Source organism: Procambarus clarkii, chromosome 77 (assembly GCF_040958095.1).
Source record: "Procambarus clarkii isolate CNS0578487 chromosome 77, FALCON_Pclarkii_2.0, whole genome shotgun sequence".
Lineage (NCBI taxonomy): Eukaryota > Metazoa > Arthropoda > Malacostraca > Decapoda > Cambaridae > Procambarus > Procambarus clarkii.
The window spans coordinates 17,610,143-17,638,064 of record NC_091226.1 but is presented as its reverse complement, the minus strand read 5'-3'; the positions used below and the strand labels follow the sequence as shown (position 1 = coordinate 17,638,064).

The 27,922-nt window shown below is 40.0% G+C and overlaps 1 protein-coding gene and 1 non-coding gene across 2 annotated transcripts in view; one reads left to right on the top strand and one right to left on the bottom strand.

Annotated features, from left to right (window-relative positions):
• The first annotated feature begins 492 nt into the window (after positions 1-492).
• Positions 493-27,922, top strand: part of LOC123747149 (polycystin-1-like protein 2) — a 71,524-nt gene continuing 44,094 nt past the window's right edge. The window contains exons 1-6 of the mRNA XM_045729168.2: positions 493-693; positions 876-995; positions 3,642-3,801; positions 4,515-4,680; positions 10,120-10,254; positions 24,775-24,821. Of these exons, the coding sequence (XP_045585124.2) occupies positions 897-995; positions 3,642-3,801; positions 4,515-4,680; positions 10,120-10,254; positions 24,775-24,821 (607 nt within the window). The 5' untranslated portion in view covers positions 493-693; positions 876-896. The remainder of the gene's footprint in view (positions 694-875; positions 996-3,641; positions 3,802-4,514; positions 4,681-10,119; positions 10,255-24,774; positions 24,822-27,922) is intronic.
• LOC123747187 (U6 spliceosomal RNA) lies at positions 14,890-14,991 on the bottom strand. The gene has a single exon (XR_006771648.1). It is a non-coding gene; the product is annotated as a U6 spliceosomal RNA (small nuclear RNA).

Below are 27,922 nucleotides of genomic sequence, written 5' to 3'. Positions count from 1 at the left end.
TATCTCTAGCGTGTGTGTGCAAGGGTGTTTGTGTATCAAATAAGTAATACAGTTAACAAATCCACAAGGGCCTTGTGGATTTGTTCATTTAATATATCACGCTATTATGATTTCTGTGTGTATTGAAGTATGGGCGTAGAGGTAGAATATCTGGTTGACAGAGCCTGGGTGTATGGGGGAATTGTGTGAAACCCCGGTTTGGCTTCGCAGAAGCTTCGGGATCCTCGTGAAGGCAGTAGCACTCCAGGTGGCAATTCTTTTGACCATGTTGTGGTACAGCTGACTAAGGCGCATCTGGGAACATCCCGTTAGAAGGTTCAAACCCTCATCAAGGCCCTTGTGGATTTGTTCATTTGATATATCACGTTATTGTGGTTTCTATGTGCAATACAGTTATAGCATGAACTCGAATTTTGAATGCAAATTTGATTATAGCTTCCATTTCATTCTTTTTCTTAACAACTCTATTTTAGTCGCTGGTGGGAGGTGCTGAAAGTGTCAGAAAGCACCGGACAACCAGAGAGAGATATTCCTATCCAGAGTGCGTTACTTTCCTGGAATTACTCCCAGTTGGAGGTCACGCCGCTGTTCCTCGACCTGGGATTGTACAAGCTCTCATACTGGGTCAGACTCGACGCCTCCAAGGTCTTCTCGCTTCAGAGGGCAGATTTCACATACGTCAAGATTATCCCGGTTAGTTTCGACCTATATGAAGTACTGTATGTTGATGTGATATGCATGGAGAAGTAATCTCACTTTCATGCTGATTAACTATCTTACGAACGGTTTTTTTTTAGACACGATATAAAAATTTATGAAATATATTGCATATATATATTCCTTGAGCCCATGAAACATAATAGTATCTTCTGTAGACTCCGCTGAGAGCAGTGTTGATGACAGGCTCAGCGTTCAGTTTGAGTCGTGGCTACGGTCAGACGCTGAGTCTAAACCCACAGGAACTCTCCGTGGATCCGGACAACCCTGGAGATACGGTCCGTCACTTTCATTTTAAACTGTTAATTTCAGACCTTATAAATGTGTGTAATATGCTTTATATTATGTGTTATTTATTATTTCAATTTGATCCAGGCATTGCCTGGGTGAGGTACAGGGGATACATTTGAACTACACACATTCTTAATCATTATAACCCTTTCATTACTATGCTCTGACTTCCTGGGATACGTTTTCCAAATCATTCTCCAGTTAAAGTAGTTCATATGGCAACAGTTCCACAACCCATCCTCCTGTTAAAACAGTCCATATATCAACTGTACCACAACCCATCCTCCTGTTAAAACAGTCCATATATCAACAGTACCACAACCCATCCTCCTGTTAAAACAGTCCATATATTAACAGTACTACAACCCAGCCTCCTGTTAAAACAGTCCATATATCAACTGTACCACAACCCATCCTCCTGTTAAAACAGTCCATATATCAACAGTACCACAACCCAGCCTCCTGTTAAAACAGTCCATATATCAACTGTACCACAACCCATCCTCCTGTTAAAACAGGCCATATATCAACAGTACCACAACCCATCCTCCTATTAAAACAGTCCATATATTAACAGTACTACAACCCATCCTCCTGTTAAAACAGTCCATATATCAACAGTACCACAACCTATCCTCCTGTTAAAACAGTCCATATATCAACAGTACCACAACCCATCCTCCTGTTAAAACAGTCCATATATCAACAGTACCACAACCATCCTCCTGTTAAAACAGTTCATATATCAACAGTACCACAACCCATCCTCCTGTTAAAACAGCTCATATAGCAACAGTACCACAACCCATCCTCCTGTTAAAACAGTTCATATGCTCTTCAACTGGAATAATTATATATAAATGCTCTGAGATGATAGAAACGCTGAAACTGAAGTCAAGAAGGAAACTTTAGCTGATGTAAATGAACAAATCCACAAGGGCCGTGACGAGGATTCGAACCTGCGTCCGAGAGCATCCCAGACGCTGCCTTAATCGACTGAGCTACGACATGGTGAAAAAGAGTTGAAACCGAAGTTCTACTGAACTTACTGGATCCTGCAGCCTCTCCGAGGCACAAACCAGGATTTTAAACAACTCCCCATGCACTCGAGCTAAGTCAATAGGCCGTTCTCCCTCTTCGCCCTTACTTACTGTGTGTAAGGGTGAAGAGGGAGAACGGCCAATTGACATAGCTCGAGTGCATGGGGGAGTTGTATAAAACCCTGGTGTGTGCCTCAGAGAGGCTGCAGGATCCAGTAAGTTCAGTAGAACTTTAGTTTCAACTCTTTTGACCATGTCGTAGCTCAGTCGATTAAGGCTGCGTCTGGGATGCTCTCGGACGCAGGTTCGAATCCTCGTCACGGCCCTTGTGGATTTGTTCATTTGATGCATCACGCAATTGTGATTTCTGTGTGTTTAGCTGACGTATGCCCATGGTCAATCAGGCATAACTTGTTGGTAGTCTAGTACATATGTATACTAGCTTAATTTAGGCTTTAGTTTAGGCATTTAGTCTTTAGTTTAGTTTAGGCAGATGTTCGGTATTTTTTCTTCAAGGTTCACTTGTATCATTATAACACTAAGGCAAAAACTATGGATTGCTTTATTTGCAAAATTCAGTATTTTGTACATGCATACTAATGTAGATATTTGTACTTTTTTACCAGGAGAAGGGGGGGGGGTGGAGGTTGAATACACAGGCACATTAGAGTATAAAACCTTACATAAATATAGCAGGATTCTGTATATATCTTCACTACACAAGATTTATATCAATGTAAAGTCCTCACTGCTCTTGCCGTCCGCCTCGGTTCTTGAGATTTTCCATACAGTTCAAGATACGTTGGTTATAAGGCGGTCTTCGTAGTTACCTCAAAATTTTTTGTGTTTGTTGTTCCAATTAATGTTAAATACACATTAATAGTTAAAGTTATATAACAAGAATATTTCAGACCAAATTCTTAACCACTTGAAATAGTGCATTTTTCATTATATATGTATTCAAACTTTGATCACCACAGTTTTGCTTTGGCAAATTTAAGTTCCCAATTATTATTGATTTGTACAGAAATTATGCCATAAGTTAATAGATAATACATATTTATGTTAATAAAGAGACGTTAATCGAAAGTTTAACCTAACGACATTGTTGAGCCATAAGGAATCTTTCCTCTGCAAAGGTGCGAAATACTGTTTCCCGTGGGAATCGAACCAGCACTTCGTGGCTGAGAGCGCAGATCCTTCTTATTAGGTAACACTGGAAAATGCTAAAGAAATCTATCATCTACTCCTCCAACGGCTACCTTGACAACCTCTTCTCTAAAGTTGAATACTACAGTCCTCTACAGACTATACACCTTTAACACGCTCTTAATCTTCACTGTCTCTTTTTCAACGATTCAATACAACTTCAGTATATGCCTTTTAATCTCAAACTTTATACAAAAATTATGATATAATTTAGTTTTTGCTAGCTTATTACTAAATGTTTAACTTCATCATGCTTCTCACTCTTTACCTTGTTGCAAACCTTTCAATCAGTTTACAATTTTAAGACTGTTCTAATTTTAAGATATTTTTTCCTAAGAATATTTCAATTTTATTTTCTATGTTGATGTTGTTTGGTGTGTGCAGAACTTTACGGTGACGTGGTGGTGTCGACAAGTGGACCCGGTACAGGAGACTCACTTAACGGACAGTAGCGGGAACATAGAAGTTTACAACTTGCACCCGGTGCCGGCACCACTGGCTGCACAGAACCTGACAGGAGGAGGCTGTTTCGGCAAGGGTCCAGGTAACTCCTTGGCGAATCTTGATCCAGTTTGATTCTGAGATTGAACAGTGGTGATTTTTTTGTGTTTTGTGTGTGTTTTAAATTGTTTATATTAGCTAACACTAGGTAAAAATTAAGACATGACTAATTTGACAAAACAAACGTTTATTTATCACAAGTATATATGTGTTTTGTACTTTAATATTGGATTGTAGAAGCATATATATTATATGATACATTTCATATGTGTATATAATGTGCTTTATGTGTATATAATCTATATTCTTTCTATAGCAATGTATATGAGTCCTATAATGCGTATTCTTAACTTGAGGCATGAACCCCATGATAAAAGTTCTGTTCACACTAAATCTGTGCAAAACACAAATATTTATATATATGGTTTTATTTCCACAATAATTATAATAATAATTTGTATTAAATAACTATACAGAAGAACACTGTACAGTGTAGTATAGTTTCATATAAAGTACACATTTAATAGAGCAAAGTGCTAATATTGATGAGCATTCCAGTTCAGTGACCGACTTTGAAACCTTCCAACAATGTTGAACTATGTGAACTTCTATGTTCACAATATATTCCTAATTGCCTGACTTTACCGTACATATTTGTGGGTAAAGAAACTGTCCTGATTTCGCTCTACAGTATAACCTATACTATATATTCTCTGTTACCGATGAGAACAGAATGAGGCTTATATATCCCTCCAGGCACTCTACAGTACAGTGGGGGAAGCATGACCCTAGTGACCTCAAGCTTTGTCAAGCACAGTGTGACCTATGAGATCTTCGTCCGCATTGCAAAGGACACGAGGCAGGCAAACACCTCTTTACAAGTTGAAGTTACGATGTTTCCTCCACCTAACGTTCAGATCAAGTGAGTTGTGGCAAATCCTCAGAATGTATTTGAAATGTATGAGTAAAACACTATGCTGAAATATGTTAATACGTTGTTTTTTGGTATGATAATTATTTGTTAGTTTATCGTGTAGTAATGATAGTTGAAGGAAAGACTCCACTTCACTCAATGGCTCACTCCACCCACACAACACACGACATATTTCCATCTAGATTTTATTAGGAACTCTAAAACACCACACTCTCTCCAAGGCTGTATTCCAGCCATCTAGTACGTAATACACATCAAAAGTTTATTCCACACATTTAACATACGTTTCACCTTCTCCCAGAGTTCATTCAAACCATATACCACTGTAAGTCCGATATTAATTCATCCACTGTTTATTATATCCATTTAGATCTATACCTGCAAGATTTTATTCTAATCATCTTGTACTATACTTCCTCCAAGACTTTATTCCAATCTTCTAACACTATACTTTCGAAAAGAGCTTTTCCAACCAGTTAGCACTATTAGATTCCAAACAGTTTATTCCAAACAAGTAGCACTATACTTCCTCCAAGAGTTTATTCCAAGCATCTAACATTCCACCAGGAACTATATTTGAAAAAGTTTATTTTAACCCTGTAGCATTATTCCTTATCAAAGAGTTTACTCAAACAATGTATACTTTTTCCAAGGGCCTAATCCAACTCTATAGCATTATACCTCAACCAAGAATTTATTCCAATTATCTATGACTGTTACGGGACTGTGGTGGTAAATGATAGCAATAAATGTTTGTGATCAAGTTCAAGTACGTTTATTGGGACAATAAAATACATCTCAAAGGGATATAGTAGCTTAGACTATTTCTACCCTCCCCCCCCAGTTTGTGATCTACCAGTAGCCCACCCACTATTCTGTGTTATAGGAGCTGAGAGTATATAACGCATATGATATACTCCCTGCATCTGAGGTGAACTAGTCCCGACCCCCAAGGAAAGTAATCCCAAATTAACATGTTAAGAGGTATAACAATCCACTATACACTAGACACAGGTTAGGAACAAGTGGGTGTAATTATTGGATTTATTCTTACAGACTCCACTATATTTATATAAAAACCCCGGCATTGCCTATAGACATTTACTCTATGAACAGAAATTCCCTTGGATAGAGATTAATAAGACTTACAGTCAAAACATTCTAGGCAAGTGTTACAACCCTTGAGACTTAGTACGGTTCTTTCCCCGCAGTGATTAATTATATTAAATCGGCCTTGCCAACAAGTGTCTAGGGGATAGTGAAACACTGCATCAATGTGGAAACAATGTAACTACGCTAAGGGTGACAAACATTATTAAATGATACAATTAATAACCAGAAATATTCTTTAGCATGCAATAATATAATTAAAACTCTTTATTGATCAATGAGCAATATCACCAGCACATGAATTAATAATAGAATAAATGCACAATCATCTAACCAGAGAATTAACCTAGTATTAGCTAAAATAACAACAAATCACGGACTTAACTTAAAACATGTCTCCTCTCGACCAAGACTGCCACGCCTCTGCCCAAATGCTGGCTTGCCAGGGCGGCGTCCTACCACACATGTCAACTAACATCCACATAAACTATTGTGGAAATTCTACTAACAAAATGTAGTACTAATATTCAAATCATTATTAGTCTTAAGAGTATTAATTACTGTTACATTACTCAATATAATTTACTGGCATACAATAATAAGAATTAGTTAAGGTTGAACTATACTCACTCGCTTGACATCAAGTTCCCACACTAGCCACATCCAAATATGGTCATCCCCCCACACGGAGATATCAACATGAAAATACTTGTACAAAAGCCTCATAACATGCAACTCAGCAATTCAGGCACACTACAGCATACTACAATATATGACATACAAGAATCTAATATCATACAACTGGATGCTATATTAATTATAGAACAAGACAATAAATTATATAAGCATCAAGAGTAATGTTAGAATCCTAGTAAAATTCGTAACAGCAAGCCCAAAAATTTATAATGAAAGCACAGTGTAAACATTCCATCAAAACCCCCACAGTACAGTAAATATCCTCTTCAAGTTGACTTCTACTAAATATAAGACACTTTTGAGTCTGCTCGAAGTTACATTATTAGATTAACTATACTGTACATGCAAATAGTGGTGGCCAGTAAATAATGAAAAGATAGGACATAGGAATAGGATAGGACATAATAAAAGATAGGACATTACTGTCATAAGAATTATAATAGTACACACAATATGCCTAACAGGTCAGCCAGCCAATTCCAGATTGAAAAACAGCGTCTCAGTCAGCCACTGTCTGACCAAATCTCGTACAGTAACGAATTATTCTACAATTGTATTCCAACCACCAAACTTTTACAACTATGTCCTGATATGATATAATATTCTGGCTGTTTAATAATTGACTATTTCACACACTTAGGTCTCTTAGAACCGCTCAGTAGCTTATATGATATAAATTGATCATACAATAGCAGCCCATAAACGTATCCATTCTCACACTCCCATATATTATTTGATTGCTCAAACTATCCCTTATTTCCTGACAAAGATCATCACGGGTCATAGCAACGACAACACGTCCTCTAGGTATATATTTCAACCCTCTTACATATAGCTAAGTTCATTTGGTGAAGGGAAAGGAAATGACTGAACAAGCATTTAAGGAAACTGCAGTCCGGAGCACAATGGATGAATATACGGGCAGAGATAGGTAAAGGATGAATATACAGGCAGAGATAGTTAAAGGATGAGTATACAGGCAGAGATAGGTAAAGGATGAATATACAGGCAGAGATAGTTAAAGGATGAGTATACAGGCAGAGATAGGTAAAGGATGAATATACAGGCAGAGATAGTTAAAGGATGAGTATACAGGCAGAGATAGGTAAATGATGAATATACAGACAGAGATAGACAAAGGTTTAGTCTCAATTTGGTACAGAATACAGTCGACAGAAGTCGTCATTGCATACAAAGAGAAGGAATTGGCATCTGAATAGAACTGGATAAAGAAGTTGAGCAGTAATAGCGAAAGCTGTGGGTTTAGTGGCATGACTAAATATTAGAATGTATTAGGTTAGGATGAGAAAGTAACAGAATGTATCATATAATACAATAGTGTATTAAAATGGATTAAGTCAGCAAAAGCAGGGGCACACTAAACTGCGATTACAGATTATGTGATTAAATGTAAAAATAGAGTATAAAAATAGACGAAGCCTAAATAATAGCTATCCTAAATAAATAGCCTATTCTTTTGAGATTTATTTTATTGACTCAATAAACGTACTTGAACTTCAACTTGTGTGATTAAATACTAAAGGACTCTGCTAAGGAACTCTTTCATCTGATGATCACATCGAAGGCACAGTCAGAGGCTTCCAGCAATACTCGCCATTTTCATAATAGTCTACAAGTACACGGATGGAAAAAATATGTTCAGAATATTTGTCATGATATACGGGAGACTCAAACTGAATAACGCAACATTGACTTGGAATCAATACCTCAAAATATTTATGTAGCTAAAACAGATGAAGTTTAATTAAATCTACCGAGAATTTAGGGTTCTAAACAATAGCTAGGAGCTGCAAGGATTTTTTTTTAAATTGTTGCTGCCGGAGGCGGCTAATTTATTGTGCACCCCCTACTCATCCTGTGAGCGGTAGCGCAAAAATCATTACAGAGGGCACAAAAGGTCTTTGTCAGACCTCATCTTAGATCATTACATAAACAATTTCATCTATCCTTCACACCTTATGGTTACATGTCAGCTAGTTACAGCAAATGTTCTATTTCAAGAGCTATATATTTACAGTAAGTCGTTATACATTAATGGTAGGTCTTATCGCTAATACATAATAGTTTGACCAATGGAGATATTACAGAGTCACAGGGGAGCTGCTGTTTATTATTAGTCCTCACAATACACTTCTTGTTTCTTAAACTCATTTGTCGTTTATCTAGTGGAAGAGAAATATGGATACAGTGCAAGGATTTCAGGTATTTTTCCCTTGTTAATAAGATAGGTTGCCATATCATACAGCGTGAGCTTAGATTTATCTATAAATGGCTCAACTTTACTACAATCCGAGATATAGTGTTCGAGTGTGTGTCCCTGTCTTTGTCCACACACTTTACACTTTACTTCATCTAGATCCCTGTACAAGCCGAACTGCCAGAGATACTTGTAGCCAAGTCTTATTCGAGCTGTGACAACATCTGTTAGTCTACTGACTTTGTTACTTGCCCCATACACATGTTTTACTTCACACATTTCATTGTGATAAACAATGAAATTTTAGACAATGAATTTGCTAGTTCCAGTTCGCACTGTTCTACTTTCTTCAAATCCATCCAGGAGTTCTCGTCTAATGACACTTTTAAGGGACCTATTTGATAACTCAAGATTCCGTTCAATACTGTCTTTATTTACTGCAGCCTTAGCAAGGGCGTCAACTTTATCATGTTCCTGCAGGCCAATGTGAGAAGGAATCAACAACATTTTTATATTTACCCTCTTGCTAAGTATGCTTATATATCTACGTCAATCTTCCAAGACAAGCACGTTATTACTTGATTGCAAACTGTTTATTGCTCGTAGTGAGGAAAGGGAGTCAGAAATAATTAAGCTGTCTACTTCAGTGTTGTCAATAATTTCGAGTGCTACCAGTATTGCTACCAACTCAGCTTGCATTGTGGATGCCCAGTTACTAATTCTTATATTTCTTTGAATTGTGCTAACGGCTAACGAACATGTCACAATTAGAAGAAGAAAACTGAGATGATCACAACGTTTAAGATTATGACTGTTATGAAGAGCATTGATAAAGAGGAATGCTTTGACCTCTCAACACACTGACAGTAAACAGATTCAAGTTAATGTAAAAGGGCACCGAAAATACATAGGTTAAAAAAATATATTGGAAAAGAGTGTAGTATGTGCAAACTGCATGGTGGGTCCAAAACTGTATGTAATTCAAATATAAACATTAGGAAGTTCTACTAGCTGATCTCCCATCTTCTAACTGTAATTAGGTAATTACAATTAGGTAGAAACACAAACACTTATATACACACATATATGTATCAGTAAATATTGATTTACATATGATTTATCTGTGGCTGGACATACTAAAAATAATAAGGATGAAAATAAATGGATTAAGATTTTATAGGCTTCCTGATGTTATGTTTCTGCACTCTAACATTACAAGCGGTAATAGTTACTAACAAAAATACTGATACTCTAAATACACAGAGAAATGACATGTGTGATATATAAGTGAGAAAATCCACAGGAGTCGTGATGAGCATTGGAACCTGTTTTCAAACATAGGTTCGAATCCTCATCACGGATCCTGTGGATTTTCTCACTGATATTCTTTACTTCACATTCAGGTGCGTGGATGAGAAACTGTGCTGGCCATACGACGGCGGTCTCCTTGTCAACCCATCCTCCCGCCTGGCTCTGGTGGGAAGCTGTGTGTCCGCTTGCTCCACCAACATGGCTCTGCAGTGGACCATCACAGACATGTAAGATCCATAAGTTTTCCTCTGTACACGGGATGAATTGAAGGATTATGTTTTTGTTATCGATTTATGGCTGGTGAAAGGTAAATAGGCAGTAACAATTATTCTAAATGTTGTGACAATAATAATATTGTGTTGTTTATTTCGGTGTTTGGGGTTAAGGTTAATCAAGCAAGGTAGAGCCAATAAGGCACAACACAAGCATACAAAGTATCCTGGAAGTATACCTTTCATCCTGAATATAGTCCAGGACTAAAGTGAACTTAGTGTATTGACACTAAACTGGACAAACCATACAGTGTAAATGTCTAAACCTTTTAGTTTACTTCAGTAATAAACTTAGTGGCAAAATTTGACTCTTAGTGTATATAGCGTATCTAATAGCCAGAGTTACCTAATTAAACTAATTTCTTTACAAAATTATATTCATAAATTATATTTCATAAATTCATAAATTATAAAAATAAAAGTAATGTATATTAAATGAGAATGTAGCAGCCTCGGAATTTATGATATAAAATTTTGTGAAAATTTATTTTTTAAGGAAAATCGTTTAGTTGGATAACTGACGCTACACTAAATTAGTTAATTTTGTTATCAATCGATTTGCTCACATAATTAAAAAGAATTTAGTTGTGGCCCAGATATATGAAAATATACAGAAGTGCTTTGTCTTTTAGACAAAAAAGACCTTGCCTATTTGGCCAAAAATGCAGTTCTAACTATTGCACATGACATATACACCGAAAAGCACAATTTTCTGGCCAGGGGAAAAAAGACACCGACGGTATGGGGGCTTATTTATTACGTAGTAGAAGTACAAATAAAATAATTTCTGCAGAACATGTAAATGAGGCGGCTATAAGTAAGTCTTAACAAATGTAACATGTCCATGTCTAACTGAGTACAGCCAACCAGCGTAAATGTACACCCGTAGTAAATAAGAGTATGCTTATAGCCTACGGTAAACGAAATCTGCAGAAACCTACTAGCTTATACCTAGTACTAGGAGTAAGGCAAGTGACAAATGTAACCTAATTATAACACTATGAATAACAGGCAAGACACAAAAAGTAAATATAAAGTGATTAAACCACATAACACTTAATGAAACCCGACCAAGAGGCCCGAAAGACATAATGGTAAATCCTAGCTAAATGAACGGAAATTAATCAGTCGTGCAGAAAATTACCTTGAGACTGGGGAAAACCTGATATGACAATGTATAATAAATTTAACCCCAGGGTGAGCTGCGGATAGCGGAACACTTGGGGGATCAGCGCTGCACCTCCACTCCGCAGGCAAGCAGGCCGGACCCTCCCCCCCCCCCCACCCCTTCCCCGAAAGGCGAGTGCCCGCTGGCCGCGAGGGACACCTCAAAGTGGCAGAGCAACGACGTCCTGCCTGACGTAGCCAGTAAAAGCGTCACTCTTCCACCTGCCGTCCGCCCTTATCTCCGTTGGGCTAGCCCGTCTAGAGACAGCTGAATGGCCCTGCCGATTCGAGAGAAATGCGGGGCGTAGTCTGCTGGAGTATGCCTAGCGCTGCGAGGGCGGTGCGAAGCATCCTGGAGAAGTCGTGCCTGGTCGGTGGGCACGGGCTGGGCAGAACTTGCTGGCGGGGCCGCTCGCCAGGCTGGGGTAGGAGTGCGTCTCGCGCGTGCATGTAGGATCCGAAGATAATGTCGATTCCTGACCATGTAAACGATACCTGGTCCAGTCAGAGCGTGTGTCGACCTTTTGCCGCGTAGATCACCTCCCCCGGGCTGAAAGTAATAAGGCAGTAAGGGTGGGCAGAGACGGGCATGCAGTAGTAACGTGGCAGGCATGAACTCAGTCGAGAGGGTAAATCCAGCTGAGTTAAAACGGATGAGACCTAGCAAATAAGGGAATTGCAGGAGATAGGCGCAAGAGGGAGGGAGGAGGGGGGCCCGGATGCAGGATTTAAAAAGATTCCTTAATTAAACAATTCTGGATGAAAACCCAGAGTAAAAACGCTGGTACGGAGGAAACACTGGGGGAGGAGGGAGAATAAGAATTTGCATAATCTGAATATATATACCAGTTACCGTATGTGGGGCAAAGGCAGAAGATAATCCAGGGGGGGGGGGGGAATCTAGCAAGTAATAACTCATTTCAAATATAATCCAATATAATAATAAAAAACAATGGGACAGCCCAAGATAATCAATATTTATATGACCAATATATATATAATATCGAACCAATATATAAATAAAACAATAAATTAAATATAAGAAACAGGTCTTAAGGCGTAACTGCAACATGCTTGTGTCCAGAGCGACACGAACACAACAAATTATAAGGATGGTAACCGAGTCCGTTACAGTGATCTCCATCGTAAGCTGGCCTCCGAATGCATGCTAGAGCTGAATAGTTAGCCTAAGAAACTGCCTTAAGAGGCGCTGATGAGTTCAGTCTTGGAGTGTCAATGAGCATTCTGCGAGCAGCAGTACCCCGAGAACTTCAACAAGAACTGCAGATCTGAGGCAAAGTTAAATGGACACCAGTAAGGCTAGGGATCCGTATTTGTAAAATAATTATGTAATTAATATAATAATATAGTAAAATTAACAGATAATGACGAAAGTGGCACGTAGAAGTGGTCGAAAATAGTAAACTAACTCCCAGACCCATAATAAATTAATACTGAACGAGAAGGGAATAATAAAATGATTAGCAATACTATAAATTAGTATAGGAAATAATAAATAAATATAGATATATAGCACAAATCCTTGATATATATAATATCAACTCGATATATAAATAAACAATAAATGGAATAAAAGAAAACAATTCTTTAAGTCATATCTGTAACATGCTTGTGTCCGAAGCGCGACACAAATACAACAAATTACTAAAGATGTGAGCGGGAACATTACCCTTGGTCTCCATCTCATGTTGGCCTCCAAATGGATGATTCAGCTCTTCCAAATGGAAGAGCTGAATAGAAGCCAAAGGAATCTGGCTTAAGTAGCCGTTGAGTGTAGTCTTGTGTTGTCAATGAGCATCTGAGAGCCGCAGTACTCGAGAACTTTGGCTACATATTGTAGAACAGGTGCAAAGTTAAATCGACGCCAAGGAACTAGCATTCAGTAACTGTAAAAAGAATAATATTAAGAATACAAAGTAATATCGTAAATAACAGATATGACGGCAAGTGCCACAGAGTAGATGAAATTAAGAAAGCGACGCCAAACTGTAATAACAATTTATGCTCATAATGAAATACTACTGATATAACAGTAATGATAAGGATTAACATTAATACTATGATATAGCACAGTAAATAAGGGATACATATATAGTAATTAACGTAGGCCCTGGGCGGCTGCATCCTGGCGCCGCTGCGTTGTCTAGTATGGGTGAAACCTCACGATACTCCCTCCACGTATTCCAGAGACAGGCGCGGAGTAACCGTGATAAGAGGAATATCTGGCTCGCGTTCTCCTCGCCGCAGCAGTGGTGGTGGGGGGGGGGGGGGTACCGGCTTGTCGTGGCTGCAAAAAAAGGAACGTAAGAAGCCTGCAAAGGGGCGCCAAGCGGGCGGAGCACAAGGGAAGGAATATCCAGATGAAGGCAAGGGTCCAAACCGAATGATAAATGAGCTTAATTAAATAGAATAATATTACATAATAAAAAACATCAATATCAAAGGAACATGAAGAGTAGATTAGCCAAGAAGGCCGAGAGGCCAAGGACCGTTAGGCTAAATAAGCATAAGCAATAACAGTAGAAGTACTCCAGTAGGAAACGATAATAACGAATAACGCAGAGGAAGGGGAGAAGTAAGGCAACTAGACCCCGGACCGAATAATAAAGAACTTAAATTAGATAATAGTATGATAGAAATATAACAACATTCATGATATTAGGCGAGGGCCGGAAGGCAGAAGAGGATTGATAGAGAATAAGACCACCAAAATAGAGACTATAACTAACATCAATAGCACATAGTAACAAGTAGAGAGTAAATCAGCCAAATCCGCAAATGAAACCAAAACCAAAGCAAAGTAGGCTTAAAACAATAATAAGTAGCCGAAAACCCAGAATTAATCAATAATTACAAATAATAGCAGAGGGGGGGGGGCGAAGTGAGGCAACCGTAAACTCGGGCTGAATAGAAAGAACTAAATAAATATATAACAAAGTAAATATATTGCCACCAGTCAACATGAAAAGCAGCTAGGAGTCGTCTGGGATTCGTCTTGGCGCCAACTGGAGAACATCTTGCAATCGTCCTGGACCAGGAAGGTGCCAACAAGGAGGCATCATGCAGACATCCAGAAGTCGTCTTGTAACAATGCTAATACACCTTGCAGGCAATCGCTACTACAGGAAGACCTGTACAAACTGGAGGAAAGGACTAGAAGAAGGGCTGCTAAAGATCAATGCAGGAAAGTGTAAGGTAAAGAAATTAGGCGGAGGGAGCAGGCTATAACTAACATCAATAGCACATAGTAGAGCGTAACTCAGCCAAATCCGCCAAAGAAACCAAAGACCATAAGCAAATAAAACTGACCATTACGAATAGCCGAAATTAAGACATGCACCTGTGTAAAAGCCAATACTACGAATTTGCAAAGTTAATACAGTACAAAGCTTAGGCTGGGAGAAAAATGTGGGACGCTTCGTGATTTTGCGTGTCATCCTTGCGCGAGGCCAGGCTAATCTTCGCTGTATCGTTCCCATTTTTGTATATGTGCTGCTGAAGCGAGTGAAGAATAAGTGGTCATAATATAATGCACAATAGTTAGAATATATAATAAGTTACATTACGAAGGTAATAGGATGAAATAACCGGAAGAAAAAATGGGGGGGCGACCCAACCCGAATGCACTGCAACTAGCACTTCCTAGCTGAAATAAACTTAATGACTCAAAGGCAATAAGCAATAGTTTAATACAAATCATAATTGAATGTCCAATAATATAACAAATTAAATATGAAGCTTAAGCGATGCATAAATTGCGGTAATAAATTGCAGTGTTAAATACAAATCATAATTGCAAGTCCAATAATTAAAGTTTGTTGGTAATTGAGGCGTAAGCAATGCTATAAATTGCAGATTAGTAATACAAATCGTAACTGAAAGTCTAATATAATAAATTACATTTTTCTGAATAATCATAAATAATATAAATTATAAATCACCAAAACGAGGGCAGACCGCACGACGACAGGGCGTCGAAGCCTAAGTTAGTAGATAACTGAGACAGAGAAGGAAAACGTCCCACACTGGGAGGAGCAAGTAGTCAGGGGAAACCTTAACCTTAAGCCAACATTAACGTAGCGTGTATAACACAAGCACCAATAGTAAAAAAGGGCAAAATAATGGATTAACTTAAACAACCGTTGCCAAATGTCGAACTGCAAAATCCTGCCCCGGAACATCAGCACCTGGAGCTTCGCAGCTGGGACACTTGCAGCTGGAGCATCAACATCTGCTGAAGATAGAAATATAGCCGCAACTGGCCACCAGGGTAAACTCCAGTGGTAAGCAGAAGTCCAGCTGCAAGACAATTTAGGTTCAAGACTGGAATTTAACTCATTAGAGAATATAACGGGAACAATTCACGAAGCTGGGAAAAATCAATAAATTACAATAAAAACTGAAAAGGGTGATAAATTGATAGGCACAACGTCAGGAGTAACTCTTCAGCTGGAGCTTCAGGAGCGGTGGCGGCAGCAGCTTGAACATCAGCAGCTGGGAAAGCAGAGGCTGGAACAACAGCACCAACAGCCGGAACATCAGCTACCGGGAATCAAAACATGGAACTGGGACGTTAGCAGCTGTAACATCGTCTGCTGAAACGAGCTGCGGCTGGAGGGCGCCGGCTGTAACAGCTTCGGCAGAGCCGCCAGCTGGTACATCCTCTGCAGTAACAACACCAGCTGGGACAACGACAGGTGAGACGACGTCGTTGGAAGAAGCTTAACAATGAATAAATTATAGTTTTATGAGTAATCATAAATAAATGGTGTAAATAATAAATAATTATAAATCACCAAAAACGGGGGCAGGCCGCACGACGACTGGGTGTCAAAGCTTAAGTTAGAGGATAACTAAGACAGGGAGGGGGGGGGGGCAGCCTCCTCCCGAATGATGTCATCAGCAGCCTTAATGTCCTTAATACCTGCTTCTCTCACCCTAACTCGCAACTCAGGATGGAACACTGACATAAACTTCTCCATCATTATCAGCCGTTTGATCTCATCTGCTGACTCTGCTTCCTCCAACCTTCAACCATCGTAGGAATTTCCGTTCCATATCTCTGGTGGTCTCGGCGTAAGACTTTCCCGACGCTCTCATACACTCTCTGAACCGCTTCCAGTACATCTCCTGAGTCAGCCGGAACGAGTGGAGCACCACACTCTTAATCGCGTCGTAACTAGCACACTCCTCAAACTGCCACCTAGGGAAGGAGAGAGGAGGATGAAAAGAGAAAAAGGTGACAAGAGTGGGAAAATAGTCACTGTTATGGAAATCATCAAGAACCCGCCACGTGAAATCTAAGTAAAGAGACAACGAACAGAGAGAAAGATCAAGACAGGAGAGAGTGCGAGTACGAGAGTCCACATTTATTTATTTATTTAATTATTTATTTATTTATATATATACAAGAAGGTACATTGGGATAGTGAGGATACATAATATAGTAATTACAATCTTGTAAAGCCACTAGTACGCGCAGCGTTTCGGGCAGGTCCTTAATCTAAAAAAAATTTAAGTAGGTAAATACTTGCAAAATTTATAAAAATGATAACAGTTACAAGGCAAGAAAAAAAATAAAGGATGAGAGAAAATTGTAAGTATATTAAAGCACATCGGTAGCTCAGATTGATAAGGTTGGTTGGGTTAAGTACATAAAATTTGGGAGATTGGGTAACACTAGATACAGATCAAATTTAAAGCTCAGTGTAGGAAACTACGAAGATGAAATTAGGTACTTTTTGGTTTTGCTTTTAAATGAGGCAAAAGTTTGACAGCTTTTCAATTCACTAGGGAATGAGTTCCATAGACTAGGTCCCTTAATTTGCATAGAGTGTTTACACAGATTAAGTTTGACCCTGGGGATATCAAAGAGATATTTATTTCTGGTGTGGTGATAATGGGTCCTATTACATCTGTCCAGGGAGAGTTTCAGAGCATGGTTTGCATTTAAGAACAGGGTTTTGTAAATGTAGTTGACACAAGAGAATGAGTGGAGGGAGTTAATATTTAGCAACTTTAGGGATTTAAACAAGGGAGCTGAGTGTTGTCTGAAAGCAGAGTTAGTTATTATTCTGATAGCAGATTTTTGCTGGGTGATGATGGGCTTAAGGTGGTTTGCAGTGGTAGACCCCCACGCACAGATACCATAGTTAAGATAGGGGTAGATTAGTGCATAATATTGTGAGAGGAGAGCAGAGTTAGGATCATAATATCTTATTCTAGAGAGTATACCAACTGTTTTAGAGACTTTCTAAGTTATGTGTTGAATGTGGGTGCTGAAGTTGAGTCTCTTGTCTAGGAATAGGCCAAGAAACTTGCCATCATTTTTATTACTGATGTTAATGTTGTCTATCTGTAGCTGAATTGCATTTGATGATTTGCTTCCAAATAAGATGTAGTAGGTCTTTTCTATGTTTAATGTTAGTTTGCTAGTTGACATCCATAAGTGGACTTTTTTTAAATCATTATTCCCAACATTATTTAGCGTATGTGGGTTGGGGTCTGAATAGATAAGGGTAGTATCGTCAGCAAACAATATAGGTTTAAGAATATTAGAGACATTAGGCAGATCATTGATATATATATATATATATATATATATATATATATATATATATATATATATATATATATATATATATATATATATATATAAGAAATAGAAGAGGTCCTAAGATGCTGCCCAGTGGCACTCCACCGGTAATTGGTAGAGTGGAAGAAGTTGTATCATTGATGGTTACACATTGGTGTCTGTCACTAAGAAACGATCGGATGTAGTCAAGGGCAAGGCCTCGGATTCCATAATGATGGAGTTTAAGTAAGAGGTAGTTGTGATTGACAGTATCAAAGGCTTTTCTTAGGTCAATGAAGAGTCCAATCGGAAACTCATTTTTGTCAAGGGCTGAGTAGATTACGTCAAGGAGACTAATGATTGCATCATTGGTGCTCTTTTGGGACCGGAAGCCAAACTGGCAGGGGCTGAGTATGTCGAATTTTACGAGGTAGGAATAGAGCTGTTTGTAAATAATTTTTTCAAATATTTTTGATAGAATGGGTAGATTTGATATTGGTCTATAATTGTTTATGTCCGCCGGATTGCCTCCTTTATGGACTGGCGTTACTCTTGCTTTTTTAAGGATATCAGGGAAGGTGTGACACTCTATAGATTTGTTGAACAGTAGAGCTATGGGTGTGGCAAGGGCATGGGAGGTGCTCTTGACTCAGCACCAAGGTAAAACTCAGAGGTGAGTTTTATTTGGTTATGTGAGTGTTATTTAGTTCCTAGGATACTAGAGATTGTTTTCCATGTGCTTTTCATGTTGCCTTTTGCTTCATTGAATCTATTCACATAATATGCAAGTTTTGTCTTTCTTATGATTCTGGTAAGCATTGATGAGTACCTTTTAGCTACTTCCTTTGAAACTAGGCCAATCCTAACTTTCTTTTCATATTCATGTTTCTTGTTGATTGAGTTGAGAATGCCACTTGTGAGCCATGGATTGTTTAATCTTTTGTCAGTTACTTGCTTGGTAAGAAGGGGACAATGAAGGTTGTAGAGGCTTAGAGTTTTGGAGAGGAAGAGGTTAGCTAATGAATTTATATCCTGGGTATTAATGAATTCAGAATCCCAGTTAATATTGTGAAGTGCATTTGTAAGATTGCCTAAAGCTGATTCATTGTGTAACCTAAATGAAAGTTTCTTGCTTTTTGGTGGTGTTATGTCCATGTTCGCTATGAGAAAGGTAGGACAGTGGTCAGCTGTTCTGTCGTAGATTATACCAGATACAAGGGGAGCTGTTATGTTTGTCCATATGTGATCCATATGGACAAGAGGCTTCAAGGTGGAACGCGAAGTCCGTATACCAGATGGAGGGACCTTCTGTAAGCCTGACCTCATAACTTGCAATGGTGACGAGGCCTTCATATTAGACACCCAGGTCTCAGCTGATAACTTCCCACTCTCCCGTCCACATCAGAGCAAGTGCGACAAGTACGGCACCCCCGAGATCCTGCAGAAGGTCCGGGAGTATACCGGGAAGCACACAGCATCCGCCTCTTCAATAACCCTTAATTGGAGGGGAGGATGGTGCAAGGAGAGTGCGCGTGGTCTACAGGACATGGGTCTCACCAAGAGCGACCTTGAGATTTGCTCTGTGAAGGCCCTGACCTGGACATATTCTATATACAGAATAAGGTCCAAGACCACGTCACGGGGCAGACCACCTTAGTCCCAGGGTCACTGTGCACAGGGTGCATAAGGGTCAATATAGTCTCGCTTAGGTGAACCGCAGCCACGATAGCTGGTAGCCAACTATCCAAGCAGAGTCGTCATCTGGAGTACCACTTCTAATGGCGTCTCACAAGAGGGTGGATGACCTGGCCGGAGCCCACGAGTGGGTAAGGCGGCGGTCGGAGGGACCCCCATGCGCATACATGATATCCCTCCCGCTCCGGGGCCTTGTTAGGAGCTTCCACTGTGTCTAGTTTTCCATGTATGCCGACGTCAAGTCATCAATCCTGCCGTTTAGGCAGCTTGCTGCTTTGGCCTTCAGCGTTAGTTCTTTTTTAATGTTATACTGTGCACCTCTACCTGTGTGTGCTGTGTCCCATATAGAAAAAAACCAAATACAACAGAATTTTCCATTTAATGTTTGTTTATTTTTTCAGGTTATTATTATGTATTATTAGTATCATCTTAACTCTTGTGGGTTGTGATGAGATCTGCCATTTATGTGTATTTTAGTTTGTGTTTGCTAGGGTATTAGGTATACTTAGGGGCGCCGTCCCGCCATGCCCTGTGGCTGGGGGGATTGGTGCCCTGATGCTACATAAAATCCCTATACCCCCTGAAGTGGCAAGGGGAGTTAGGGGACAAAAAATAGTGGCTGATGTTTGAGTGACTCGGGTAGGTTTGGTGATTGTGAGGATTAGCATACAGGGGTTCATGCTGTTAAGTAAATAGTAAACTTGAGAGCAATTTTGTTGACCAAGGTCAATACTGAGGTCTCCTCACAGAATGATGTGGTTTTTGTTGAGGTTGTTTTTAATAATAAGATTCCTTAGGTTATCTGAGAAAGAAGTTATGTTGGTATTGGGAAATCTATAGATGGCTCCAATAGTCAAAGAGGATTTAAGGGATTTAATTGTAAACTGAGCAAAAGTATATTCACAGTAGTCATCTCTGTCACTAATGACACTGTTGCAGATAAATGTATCTCGGTAATATATAGCTGTGCCACCACCTTTTTTATTAGGCCTACAGTTATGAATGGCTTTATAACCAGCTAAGTTGTAGAGTTGGGTATAGTCTTTATTTAGCCAAGTTTCTGTTAAAATAATGAACGATAGGTTAGTACCTATTGCTGTGAGTAATGCATTTAAATCGTCAAAATGTTTACCAAGTGATCTAACATTTTGGTTATAAACTGATAGACAGGTGCTATTTTGAAGTTTGTTTTTAGCCTGGTGTGCTGTGAAATACTTGCAATAATGATGATCAATGTGCTGGTTGGTGTAGATATGAGACAGAAGATTTTGATCAGGATCGATATCAGTGTGCATAGGGATGCAGAGGGATCACGATACAAGATACACGATAAAGCAAAACACAAGAATAAAAGCAAATACAATAAAATAGTAACAAATTAGAAGTAAAATAAAGATACAATAGATAGCCAGGAAGGACACAGAAGTTAGATAAAAGAAAAAACAAAAAATCAGTAGACTGACAATATAAATGTAAAATAAAAAATAATAAGAAAAATAATAATCGTAAAGTAAAATGATCTTAAAGATAATTAGCTTAGTAATAGTTAATTAAAATCCTATAATTAGTATGAACCTAAGAAAACAAAGTGAGCTCAAATAGATAATTCCAAAAAAAAATAAAAAAAATACATATAAATCTAAGTAAATCTAAAAATTTACTCTAATATAAATCTAAGTGTAAAAATAAACAGGGTGAGAGTATATTCATGTGGAAGGCTTTACTATGGTACTGAGGTAGATGCTTATATAAATTATACTATTGATTAATTCACATGAGTAGGTTCAACATAATTTAGAAGAGACAGGAAAAAAAGAGAGGACAAACGGTTCAAGAAGGCAGCCCTGGGTGTTTGTCAGAACATCACGCCAGAGGGTATGCCGACAGTTGAAATCACCCAACAGGAGCACAAGCTCTGGTAAGGAGTCCAATAAGTGCCAATGATCAGGAAGAGAAAGTCTGACATTTGGGGGAAGATAAATGGAACAGACCGTATACCATTTACTGACAAAGATACGGGCTGCAGAACATTGGAGAGGCGACTGAAAAAGTTGGGGGACGAAGGGAATATCAGTAGGAATCAAGAGAGCAGTAGAGTTACGGGCCCTAGCAGAAGCTGGGGTAAGGAGAGAGGGGATAACTACAAAAGCAGCCAGGACGAGCACCAAGCATCGGCTCCTGGAGACATACACAAAGCGGTGAAAACTGTGTTATCAGAAGTTGGAGTTTATGGAAGTTGGCATAAAATCCACGAATATTCCATTGAAGAATAGACATCGTCAAAAAGAGAAAGAACAGCAACAAAGAACAATGAAGAAACAAAAGCAAAGGAGAACACAGAACACTAAAGAAGATCAGAATCAGGATCAGGACCAGGATCAGTAAAATCAGGGTTAGGGGGTTAATCGAGCAAGGACGATGGAATTAAGGGAGCAGGAGGATGGACCAGAGGCGGGCGGACAGGGTTTGGAGCGAGGGAAGGCAATGAAGAGAGGTGGTCAAGGGCGGCAGAGGGAGGGGGGGTGGGGTGCCAGAAACAGGGGAGCGCACCTCAGCAAGGGCAGCAACCAAGTGAGAATCGAGAGCTAAAGGAACTTCCAAAGCCGGGACAGGGGGCTCGACCACCGAAATGGGAGAAGATGCAGTGATAGAGTCGAATTCAGAGGGTGGGGAAGAAAGTTATGCCTTCTTATCAGCGGGGGAGGAAGAAGGAGAGGAGCCAGGCTTACGTTTCTAACTTAAAGAGACCGGTGTGCCAGCAACAACATACTGGGCGACAGTCTCCATAGTCTCAACAGAAGAAGAACGGGAGCGATCAACATGAAGATTGCTGGAAGGATGATGAACAACAGCCTGGACAGACAGGCGGCGTGGAGGGCCAAGAGACAGGGAAGAGAGCTGGGGAGAAGGATCGGGAGGAGATGGGAAAGAAGACACAAGAGACACAGTAGACTGGGAAGGAAGGAGGGAATCACAAGACGGAGAACCAGGAGGGGTAAGAAGGAAGAAGGAACCCCTTGCTTCAGAGCATAAAGGAGCAGGGAAGGAATCGGTGGGCGAGTCCGGATCCAAGGCCTGGAAACGGTTGTGAGACTGAGAAAGGAGGGAAGGGCGAGGAGAGGAAGAATGCAACACATGAAAATAAGATATGTTAGCGAAAGGGGAAAGACGGCAGACTTGGCGTCTCGCCTCAGGAAAAGACAAACGATGGTGGTGCTTCAAATTAGCGACGCCTTCCTCAAATTTGTAGTGTATACATGCGCGAGAGAAGGTAGGGTGGGCGTCACCACAATTGAGGCTGTGGGCTTGGGGTGAAGAGCACTCCATCTTAGAGTGACCTGATCCCCCCACTTGGGGCATAAAGATATTTGCACTTGTGCATTTTAAGGCACCATGCCCAAATTTCCAGCACTTAATACAACGTGATCTTAGTGATCCATGCCCGTGTCATATACATTGTCATCCACACTTCCCTGGAAATAAACATTCCATTCACATAGGAATTAAATGTTTATTTCCACGGGCTTGGATAACAAATTAATAATAATAATAATAATAATGAGAAAATCAACTGGAGCTCTAAGGTGACTCAAAGCTGCGACCGAGAGACTCCAAGTCGCTGACGGTAGCCACTGGGCTCCCATGACTTGGTATATGTAAAAGTTATATGACCAAATTTCTACATCAACAGTGGTCCAGTGGTTAGCGTCAGTGGCTGGGAGCCTATCGGTCTTTAGGTTCGAGTCACCTCACAGCTCCAGTTGATTTTCTCATTGATATATATCACACTAGTGTGATTTCTCTGTGTAAATGATATTAATAATAAGGAAGTTTGTTTCTTAGAGCTTGTAGATTTCTTCGAACTCCTCTGATGCTGGGCAGGAACCGCTCCACGGTCTGCTGCTCTAGGGTATCTTGTTGTTTCGAGGAATCTGGAACCTCAAATCCTTGAGAAACATCCTTGCACTTTCTCCTCGTGGACAAGCGTCTCGAATCTATTGGAATAAAGCTATGGTTTGTCTCGCTGTGATTATTTGAATTGTCTCTTTCGCTGTGTGTGGCAGCAGTTGCTAACAATGTGGGTGCACAAGTATAGTCCCACATCGTTTAATAGCCATTTCTTCATAGGCATAGTGTGATTCCATCCAGTCACCCAGCAAGGGCGGTAGAGTTATGGTGCATTAGATTATGAGGCTCTATCTTTGCTGGACACTGAACAGAGGCAAGGCTCCTCTTAATTTAATGATATCCTTGACCTCGTCGTATCTTGTGTGCCAACCTCCACATAAGGAAGTTGAAGGAGAAAAAAAAAATTGCAAAAACCTTCGCGAAAACACAAGGAGAAAAACCTTGCTCCGATTTTTCACAGTACAGGCGTTCCCCATTCATCTACTTCTGCCACGCAGCAAATACAACTATATGCAATGTGGTTTTGGGCAGCAAGGTGGCGGGCAACTGCAATACGGCGCTGCTGTGGGGCAAGACGTGTCTGCCACAGCCATAGGGACTGCCAAAAGAAAATGCAATGCAATGGGAGCACGAACAGCTGCGAGGCGAGCATGGTCACTGGGGATTGATGTTGCCTACAGCAAAGATGTGGCTTCTTTGTTTACGATGGGACTGTCCCAGTTGGATTGTTTGTAAGGTTTTTGAGTAGGGTTGGTCTGAGTGCTGGATCTGAGTTTGTCACGTTTCTATTCTTAGCGCTATTATATATATATAATAGTGCTTTGTGTGTGCTTTGAGGTATGCTTCCTTACGTGTGTGTCTCCGCCCCATAATGTACAGCAGTTAGGGAGTGATTATTTATACAGTATAAAAACAAAACAATTCTTTTCATGTAGTGTTTTAGTATTTTGCAAACGTTTAAGAAGACTTAGTTGAATTAAAGTTTAAACAAAATTATTAGGAGAGATCTTAAAAAGACAAACACGTTAAAGAAGCACAATACTAATTTTCATCTTCATATACTAATTAAAATATACATAATTTTGTGTAATAATACATTTCTTTTGCAGGGGAGGGAACAGTGTGGTCCAGACCGACACGGTAAATCTCGGCCAAGGTAAAATATTGCATTGTTATAACTTTTATCTTATTCAGTGACAAAAAAAAACTGTATTACATATTATAATATAAAACTCTCTCACTGAAGTTTAGTTTAGTTCATTTATTATGCACCCCATACCCATCAAGTGGGCGGTAGTGGAAAGGGTTACAGAGGCACATAATGGGCTCAGGGACTGAACCCCACAATTCATTTAGCTAAGCAAGTTACAATCTTAATGAGCTAGATACTGAATTTTGTAACTAGCTTGGCGTTAGACCCGAGGGGGGCTCCAAGGAGGGTGCTGTTCTCGGTCCTAATGGCATGGGCTCCAGGCAAGGCAGACCTTATTCTAGCTACGATGTCTGGGTTGGAGGAGACTACTTCACACTTGGAAGGGTTCAGGACGAGACCCAGGCTTACTTCATGCTCCCTTATTTTCCTGATATCTGCCAAAAGGTGGTCTACGGTGGTCTACTCCAGCTATAGTGCCATCATCCAAAAACCAGATGTTGAACTTGCTGGACAAGCTTTCGGTGATTTCTTTTAGGACTAAGCAAAAAAGAAGGGGAGCAAGAGGATCACCTTGCTGAACACCTTCACATGATCTGATTTCATGTTCACCAAAGAGCAGTTTTGACTCACCACTGTAGCACGATAGTATGAACGGGTAGAGGGGCCGGAAATGGCGATGTACGGCACAAAGTACTGCATCTCTTCTGACCAATCATATATATATATATATATATATATATATATATATATATATATATATATATATATATATATATATATATATATACAATCTTTGGACAACACCCACCAGTGGGACTCGAACCCAGAAAGCACAACTACCTTCCAGTAGCTGGCATAACTAGTATGCTTTAACCCACTACGCCATCAGACCTTACAAAAGAAGTAGATAGTTCGAGATATATATATCTCAAACATCTCTACCTCCCGAAGGCACCAGATGAGTGAGGGGTCAATCTGCAATTTTCATCAAGCCACTGTCAATGTGAGAGAACTCGTGTCCAGCTTATAAGCCTATACTTGCATAAACCACAAGTGAAGATAAACAATCTTTGGACAACACCCACCAGTGGGACTCGAACCCAGAAAGCACAACTACCTTCCAGTAGCTGGCATAACTAGTATGCTTTAACCCACTACGCCATCAGACCTTACAAAAGAAGTAGATAGTTCGAGATATATATATCTCAAACATCTCTACCTCCCGAAGGCACCAGATGAGTGAGGGGTCAATCTGCAATTTTCATCAAGCCACTGTCAATGTGAGAGAACTCGTGTCCAGCTTATAAGCCTATACTTGCATAAACCACAAGTGAAGATAAACAATCTTTGGACAACACCCACCAGTGGGACTCGAACCCAGAAAGCACAACTACCTTCCAGTAGCTGGCATAACTAGTATGCTTTAACCCACTACGCCATCAGACCTTACAAAAGAAGTAGATAGTTCGAGATATATATATCTCAAACATCTCTACCTCCCGAAGGCACCAGATGAGTGAGGGGTCAATCTGCAATTTTCATCAAGCCACTGTCAATGTGAGAGAACTCGTGTCCAGCTTATAAGCCTATACTTGCATAAACCACAAGTGAAGATAAACAATCTTTGGACAACACCCACCAGTGGGACTCGAACCCAGAAAGCACAACTACCTTCCAGTAGCTGGCATAACTAGTATGCTTTAACCCACTACGCCATCAGACCTTACAAAAGAAGTAGATAGTTCGAGATATATATATCTCAATGTGAGTTCTCTCACATTGACAGTGGCTTGATGAAAATTGCAGATTGACCCCTCACTCATCTGGTGCCTTCGGGAGGTAGAGATGTTTGAGATATATATATCTCGAACTATCTACTTCTTTTGTAAGGTCTGATGGCGTAGTGGGTTAAAGCATACTAGTTATGCCAGCTACTGGAAGGTAGTTGTGCTTTCTGGGTTCGAGTCCCACTGGTGGGTGTTGTCCAAAGATTGTTTATCTTCACTTGTGGTTTATGCAAGTATAGGCTTATAAGCTGGACACGAGTTCTCTCACATTGACAGTGGCTTGATGAAAATTGCAGATTGACCCCTCACTCATCTGGTGCCTTCGGGAGGTAGAGATGTTTGAGATATATATATCTCGAACTATCTACTTCTTTTGTAAGGTCTGATGGCGTAGTGGGTTAAAGCATACTAGTTATGCCAGCTACTGGAAGGTAGTTGTGCTTTCTGGGTTCGAGTCCCACTGGTGGGTGTTGTCCAAAGATTGTTTATCTTCACTTGTGGTTTATGCAAGTATAGGCTTATAAGCTGGACACGAGTTCTCTCACATTGACAGTGGCTTGATGAAAATTGCAGATTGACCCCTCACTCATCTGGTGCCTTCGGGAGGTAGAGATGTTTGAGATATATATATCTCGAACTATCTACTTCTTTTGTAAGGTCTGATGGCGTAGTGGGTTAAAGCATACTAGTTATGCCAGCTACTGGAAGGTAGTTGTGCTTTCTGGGTTCGAGTCCCACTGGTGGGTGTTGTCCAAAGATTGTTTATCTTCACTTGTGGTTTATGCAAGTATAGGCTTATAAGCTGGACACGAGTTCTCTCACATTGACAGTGGCTTGATGAAAATTGCAGATTGACCCCTCACTCATCTGGTGCCTTCGGGAGGTAGAGATGTTTGAGATATATATATCTCGAACTATCTACTTCTTTTGTAAGGTCTGATGGCGTAGTGGGTTAAAGCATACTAGTTATGCCAGCTACTGGAAGGTAGTTGTGCTTTCTGGGTTCGAGTCCCACTGGTGGGTGTTGTCCAAAGATTGTTTATCTTCACTTGTGGTTTATGCAAGTATAGGCTTATAAGCTGGACACGAGTTCTCTCACATTGACAGTGGCTTGATGAAAATTGCAGATTGACCCCTCACTCATCTGGTGCCTTCGGGAGGTAGAGATGTTTGAGATATATATATCTCGAACTATCTACTTCTTTTGTAAGGTCTGATGGCGTAGTGGGTTAAAGCATACTAGTTATGCCAGCTACTGGAAGGTAGTTGTGCTTTCTGGGTTCGAGTCCCACTGGTGGGTGTTGTCCAAAGATTGTT